The sequence below is a fragment of the Falco punctatus genome, assembly GCF_963210335.1.
Source record: "Falco punctatus genome assembly, chromosome: 3".
Lineage (NCBI taxonomy): Eukaryota > Metazoa > Chordata > Aves > Falconiformes > Falconidae > Falco > Falco punctatus.
In genome coordinates, this window is record NC_137582.1 from 111,059,820 (window position 1) to 111,066,928 (window position 7,109).

The window sequence follows — 7,109 nt, forward strand, 5'->3', positions numbered from 1 at the left end:
TCCTTTCAGCACTTTTGCCTTTATCACGCTTGAGATCTGTTGCACCACGTGCAGCCGCCTCAGTTCGTGCTCATTTTCTGCCAACGACAAGGCACGGCGCGGGTTGGGGGGAGACCTTGGCCTGGATGGGGACAGCGTGGTCTGGCCCTCCGCGGGGGCAGGGGATGGGGCACCCACCTCGTTGATCCAGTCGATGTAGGCGGACACCCGCGTGAACACCGTCGGCTTCTTGATCATGTTGCAGCTCAGCCCGGAGCCAAAGCTGACAATGCCGTCCACGTCCCAGAGCCCGTTGCGCTGGCAGTTCAGGGGGCCGCCCGAATCCCCCTGCCCAGACAGACAGACGCTTGCTACAGCCACTCCTGGGCACCCCGGCCAGCCCACCCCCTCCAGCCGGGGGCACCCCCTGCCTCGTGGTGCCAACACTCACATTGCAGCCGGAGACCACGCCATCGCCGCCGGCGCACACCATGGTGGTGCGCACTGTGCTGCCCCACCAGTCTCGCTTGGAGCAGGTCGCGTGGTCCACCACGGGCAGCAGGGCTTGCTGCAGGACGTCAGCCAGAGGCCCGTTCGCTGCAACGACAGCACCTTGTACCCCGCGCCCCCTTGCCCCCCGACTCCTCCCCAGGGACCCCACGCTTACTCCGGAGGCGTCCCCAGCCGGTGACGTAGCAGGGGTAGTTGTTCTCCAGCACCAGGCCGGCGGGCGGCAGGCAGGCAGGACGAATGGTCTCGCTCTCCTCCACCTCCTGCGCCAGCTTGATCAACGCGATGTCATTGCTGCGGGGAAAGCCGAGCCATGGGGCTGAGGGACCCCAGCCACGACGTCCCCCTGCTCGCCCCCACCACGTCCCGGCCGTTACATGATTAAGAAGGAGTTCCACTTCTCGTGCACGATCATCTTCTCAACGCCCACGGCCAGCGAGCCCGGCTCGTCCTCCTGCGACAGCACCTGCTTGCCCAGCACCACGCGGTACGTCATGCTAGAGCTGCCGGATGGGGAGAAGGGGGTGTCAGTCCCCACAAATGTCTTGTCCCCCTCCCTGCTGCGACCCCCACCCCCAAGCACCCACCTGATGCAGTGGGCGGCTGTCAGCACCCAGTTGGGGGCAATGAGGGTCCCGCCGCACGTGTGGTGCCAAGCATTGTTGCGGCTGTACTGCAGCGAGATCTGGGAGGGTAGAAGCACAGCGTCAGCACAGGGGTGTCCCCCGCACCCATCCCCATGCCCCCCCCATCCCCATGCCTCCCTCCCACCCCTTACCTGCCAAGGCCAGCTGTGGGGCCGAGCATCTTCACCGCCCACCACGCGGGTGCCCAGCAGTGGCGGCACGGCCGGCTGACCGCATCCGTAGGCTGCAGGACACCCGGCAAAGGGACCTCAGCTGCCACCAGCACCCAGGGCCACAGCCTGTGCTGGGGTGCCATCTCCCCCACCCCCCCCACCCCCATCCCCTGCCCTTACCCACCATAGCCAAGCAGCACAGCGAGACACAGAGCCCCCAGCATGGTCGTGCAGTCCCGAGCTGCCGTGCCACAGCTGCTTGCCCCTCTTATAGTGCCTGCCACAACTGCCACCAGCAGCAGAGACCTTGGCGTCACCCCTGCTGCCACCAACATGTGGGGACTGTCCCACGCTGGTGGGGGCAGGGCACCCCAGCCCCATCGCCCCATCTTATCACCCTCACCTGTGCTGCCTGGGAACGGCCCCATCTGCCCACCACGCGCCGGCACCGTGCCATCACACAGCAGGGACATCTGGCCCCAACCTGGGGACAGCTGCTGGACAGACCCCCAGCCATGCCGCTCTGTGCTGGGGGTGGGGGGAGGGGGTGGGGAGTCGGCCAGCCCAGCTGCACCCCAACCTCCAGCACCGACTGCCTCAGGACGTGGCCCCCCCAGCCCCCACCACCCCCATGCTGCTGCGCTCCTGTCTCACGCTCTGTGCTGCCAAGGCTGGCCAGCCCCCAGCGGAGGGGGGCAGCCGCTGGGCACACAGGCCGATACCCGCAGTGATGCTGAAAAACCTGCCATCGTGCCACATCCACACACCTGGAGCGGGCCCCAACCGCTTCCCACGCTGCCAGCCTGGCACTGCCACAGCTCAGTGCCCGTCGCCACTGCCTGCCCATGGGGACGCTGGCCCCCAGCACCAGCAGCTGGATGCTCACAGCCACAGACCCCTTCCCCCCACCCGAGCGCCCCCCGTCCCCCCCCCAGACACAGCCATGCCTCAGCTCGCCGCACAGGCACCCAGCGTGCTTACGAAATATAATATTTATTTGGGATTAAAATAAAAAAAACCAAAACACAGCTCCCTCCCCCAGTACCGCTGCTCAGGGGACACGGCGGGACAGATGTGCCTCTTCACAGCCACCCCCCCCCCTCCCCCCCAAACATGGGAGACTCAGTCGCCCAACGGGACCTGCTCGAGGCTCCACCACTCGCCCTCCTGGGCTGGACATGGCGCACGCAACCGTAACGCAGCTTGGTGAGCCAGCAGCTGCCCCCCGACACACAGACACAGGCAGGTGGGGGCCATGGCGCTCAGCCCCCTGGGGGCTGCACCCGCGGGGTGGGCACCGACCCTGGGTGCCCACACATGCACAGAGCCCCTCTGCCAGCACCTGGCCTTCGCCACGCTCACGGGCAGCATGCCAGGCACAGAGACCATGGCCAGCAGTGGCCAACGGGCACCGAGCCAGCACGGCCACTGTGACACCCACCCGGGTAGCCCCCACCCTACAAAGCTCACAGTGCACGCGCCACGCACGACAGCCCAGGGACAGGGGCCCCAGCAGCAGCAACCCCTGGCAGGGGACGGGGTGCTGCTGCCCTTCGGGGTGGGAGCAGCTCGGCGGGGGGACACGCTGGGGACACAGGGGAGCACAAACAAGACGGACAGACACCACAGCAAGGAGACGGGGAGCCAGGGCCAAGTGGCTGGTGCTGGTGTGCTGAGCCCGGCCCCGAGCCTGCCCGTCGGGATTCACAGGTGACACGTGGCTCGGGCAGCGCTCCCGGCCACTCGGCACACACGGCGTTCCCAGCTCGGGCACCGCAGCCCAGTCCTGCCCAGCCCCGCGCCGGTGCCCGTCACTGCTTGAAGGTGGACTGCAGCTCCTTGAACGCTGCCTTCCTCTGCTTCAGCTCCTCCGCCTGCTTCTTCTTCTCCTCCTGCTCTGCCTTGATCTCCTCCTCAAAGCGGCTGGCATCATGGATGGCTTGCACCTGCCGAGGGGGACACGTCCAGCTGGGTCCCACGAGACCCCTGCTGCTGCTCCCCCCACCATCTTCACCCCTGTCCCCAGCGAGCCAGCACCAAGAACCTTCGCCCATCACCGACCCAGTGTCCCCACAACTGCCTCACCTTGGCCTCAAAGAAGCTCTTGGCGCCCTTCACCCCCTCCGTGGAGACATCGATCTCGGAGAGCCGGGCCAGGGCGTGCAGCCCGCTGTCCTCCTGCAGCTCGCCCGCTGCTGCCTTGCGGAAAATCAGCAGGAACTGCCAGGGGAGAGGGTGGTGTCAGCTCCCCCGAGACCACCAAGCCACCACGACCTCCCGCCCCAGCCCAGCCCAGCCCTGAGCGGAGCAGCCCTCGGGTCACCTCCCTGGCAGCACAGAGCCCCCCAGCCCCTCACCTCCCGAAAGCTCAGCTTGCTGTCCAGGTCCTCGTCCACTTCCTTGATCATGTTCTTCAGGCCCAGGTGCGTCTGTGGAGCCCCCAGCTTCTCCATCATCAGCTTCAGCTCCATCAGGTCAATGAAGCCATCTTTCCCTGCGTCGTACCTGCGGGAAGGAGGCACAGTCCTGTCACACGGCAGCAGGACACAGAGCGCACGCAGCCACCCTGGCACCGGCCCTCTGTGCCCACCCAGCACCCTGTGCCCACGCTACCTGGGGAGCGAAGCAGCAGGCATGGAGAAGATGGCACGGACCGGGGCAGTGACGCTCTCAGGCGGCTTGCCAGACCGCGGGGGAAGCTGCCAGCGAACCGCTAACAGCTCCCCAGAGCATCATCTGGAATCGTTTCTGCTGCTGTGCGGCACTTGGCAGGAAAACCTCCCGGGATGCTGCCAAACCTGCTGCTGGCTCCGCAAACTGGGAGCCTGAGTGCACACTCCCCTCGGCTGCTACAAGGGATGACAGCTACGGCACTAAGCCCACCAGGTGCTGCTCCCCACATCATCCCTTGGCCACAGCCCCCCATCCTCTCAGCAGAGCCGGCAGCTTGCCTGGCTCCCAGGGGTGTGATGCTGTGTGGGTGCTCCCAGCAGCTCCTGTCCATTGGGCTGTGGGGACCAGGAGCTCTCCAGCACAGCCACCACCTCCTCCTCCTCCTCCCTATGACACCCCCAGGTCCCGCCTGCCCAGAGCCCCCTGGCATCCATGCTCCAGCCCCAGCCAGGTGCCCAGCCTTGACCAGGAGACCCAGGCGCACTGCTGCTTACCGAACCTGCTGACAGACCCCACAGGGATGCCCCTTCTCGGCCCCCTGCCGCCATCCCATCCAGCCTCCCACCCACCCGGGGCTGGCAGCCCACCCCTCCGCTGTCTGTGCTGGTGGCACACGGTCCCCTGCCCCAGAACCTCTCGGCACAGCGTGGCACAGCACTTCGTACGGCTCCATGGCATGGACACAAGAGGAGAGCCCTGCGGCACATCCCAGGACGTTTCAGAAGTAGATGAGCACCTACGCAGCTGTACCTGTCGTGACAGGGCTTTTTTTGGTTTTTTTCTTTCTTTTTTTTTCTTTTTTTTTTTTTTTTTGGTGTGTTGCCTTTTTGTTTTTCGTGGCTCCTCTTTCCTGTGCCTGCAGGCGCTGCAGCAGCCCCGCAGAGCACCCGGCTCCCCACACTGCAGGTCCATGACTCATTTGTACCTTCCCGCTGCGGTCTGCTCTGTCCGTGCTGCCAGCATCACCTTCCTGCTCCCCCACGCTGCTGGGGCCCGAACCAGGGCCAGCCCCACTCACTTCTGCCTCCGAGACCCCTCTCGGAGCACTGGGCAGAGAGTTTCTCTGCAAGGGGCAAGTTTGCTAGCCTGGCCCTGCCACTTCGTCCCCTAAGCCTTCCTCTGATGGCAGGGCGCTGCCTCACTCCCCGCAACCCTCCTCTCTGATTTTCAGGGGTGCTGCTGCTTTTCTGCTTCTCCCCGGGGAAGCTCCCAATGGGTAACATCACCCCTATGGAGAGAAAAATACCCTTCCATGTGTCACTTTACCCTGCACAGCTGATGGCCATGTCACAAGGACTGTGGCAGTGGCACGGACAGCGTGGCAGAGCCAGGCTTGACGCACCCCTTGCCTGGGAGACCCCCCCTCTGGCTCCCAACCCCCTGGGGGCCGCCTCGGCGGCGGGCGCGCAGCCCCGGCGCTGCTCCTTTCGCTGCAGTGAGACGCTGCAGCTGTCAGAGCAAACACGTCTGCCTCGCACACCCGGCTCCCTCGTCTGCGCAGCGCTGGCCAGGCTCCACCACCGCCATCTGCGCCGTGGCCGGAGCACCCACACCCACCCACCGCTCTGCCCCGTGGGGACCCCCAGCCCCGCTGGGGGCTCCCCTCTGCTGCAGTCCTCGCTGCTGCATCCAGGCAATGGGATGTAGCGGGGAACAGGGGGCTCCTCATGCTGCCAGCACCCTAAACACCCCCAGCCTCGTGCTTCAGTGCTGGCCGCCTCCATCCCCTGCACCTTCTCCAGCGCTCGGCCATGCCAGAACAAGACCACATGGCAGGGTGCTGGATAGGGTGCGGGGCAGCAGCCCACCACCACCCTGCCTTCACCCACGGCCCCCAGAGCCACGGAGCACCTGACATGCCATGGCTCTATGGGGATGCTCCGGGGGGATGCTCCAGGCTGTCCCACTCGCCCCCGGTTACTTGTGCGCATCCTGGCATGACCAGGCTCAGAGCCATCCCCATTTCTGTCTCCCCCCCTGGAAATTTCCAGGGCTCACTGTCGGCTGCCAGCATCCCCCCCCCCAGCCCGAGCTGGCACATGAAGTCACGCTCCGCCGCGCGTGGTGGCACGCAGCACCCAGGGATGCTGAGGACACGCCGCCTGCCCTCGTCGCTGCAGCCGCCGGGGTCTGTGCTGCTGGCAAAGAAGTGGGGGTCACCTGCGGGCTCCTCCAGCCCCCCCCGCCCTGCCTTCAGCACAAGGTGCTGGGGTCCCTCCTCACAGGAGATGGGGGACAGGGCATCCCTTTGGCAGCAGTTTGGGGGTGCACACGCATCTCTCCTGCAGGGAGCTGGGGGGGAGGTGACCCTGGCATCCCTACTGTGCAAAGTGCGGGATGGGGGGGGGCACGGGGAGCCCCTGGCATCCCTCCTGCAGAGAGACAGAGCTGGGGGGGAGCCTTCCACAAGGAGCCAGGGGGTCTCTCCTGCAAGGAATGAGGGGGGGGTCCTCATCTAAAGGCATAGGGGTGTCCTTCATGCAATGAATGGAGGGGTCCCTCATGTAAGGCATAGGGGTGTCTGTCCCGCAAGGAATGGGGGGGTCCCTCCAGCAATAAACGGGGGGCTCCCTCCGGCAAGGAACAGGGGGTCCATCCTGCAGTGAATGAGTGGGTCCCTCCTGCACGGAATGGGGGGGCTCCCTCCCGCAAGGTGCGGAGGGTCCATCCTGCAATGAACGGGGCTCCCTCCGGCGAGGAACCGGGGTCTCTCCCGCTGGGCGCGGGTGCCGTGGCCGCTGCCCCGCCGCCCCCCGCCCGTACTCACTGTCGGAAGAGCCGCTCCATGTCGCGGAGCTGCCGCCGGGAGAACTCGCGGAACTCCCCGGCGGGGCTGAAGACGCGGCGGCCGCCCCCGGGTGAGCCCTCGGCCCCCGGCCGCCCCGCCGGGCTGCCCGGCCCCGGCCCCGGCTCCGGCCCCCGGCCCCGCCGCCCCGCCGGCCCCTCCGCCGCCGCCGCCGCCGCCGCCGCCATGGTTCCCGGATGGCCGCCCCGCCCCCCGCCCCGCCCCGTCGGGGGCCGGCCCAGCGCCCCCCGCCCCCCGCCCCCGCCCAGCGCCCCGCGCCCAGCGCCCCCCGCCCCCCGCCCAGCGCCCCCCGCCGGTCCGGCCCCGGGGCTCCTCTGCCCTGGGGGGGCTCCTCTGCCCTGG

General features: G+C 67.3%; 2 protein-coding genes across 3 annotated transcripts; both read right to left on the minus strand.

Annotated features, from left to right (window-relative positions):
• On the minus strand, positions 1-1,876 carry CTRC (chymotrypsin C). Of its 2 annotated transcripts, XM_080379349.1 has the most exons (9): positions 1,692-1,876; positions 1,473-1,565; positions 1,268-1,359; positions 1,077-1,174; positions 867-992; positions 647-783; positions 431-576; positions 178-327; positions 1-77 (listed from the first exon to the last, which is right to left on the minus strand). In XM_080379349.1, exons 1-9 carry the CDS (start codon positions 1,759-1,761, stop codon positions 60-62), a joined length of 930 nt encoding a protein of 309 aa, XP_080235475.1. In that variant the 5' UTR covers positions 1,762-1,876; the 3' UTR covers positions 1-59. The 2 variants fall into 2 exon arrangements, with proteins under 2 accessions (XP_080235475.1, XP_080235476.1); XM_080379350.1 differs by lacking the exon at positions 1,473-1,565.
• A 549-nt stretch (positions 1,877-2,425) lies between these two features.
• On the minus strand, positions 2,426-6,949 carry EFHD2 (EF-hand domain family member D2). Its single transcript, XM_080379352.1, has 4 exons — positions 6,729-6,949; positions 3,646-3,793; positions 3,374-3,508; positions 2,426-3,234 (listed from the first exon to the last, which is right to left on the minus strand). The coding sequence occupies exons 1-4, from the start codon at positions 6,932-6,934 to the stop codon at positions 3,100-3,102; spliced, it is 624 nt and encodes a 207-aa protein (XP_080235478.1). The 5' UTR covers positions 6,935-6,949; the 3' UTR covers positions 2,426-3,099.
• Positions 6,950-7,109: the final 160 nt, after the last annotated feature.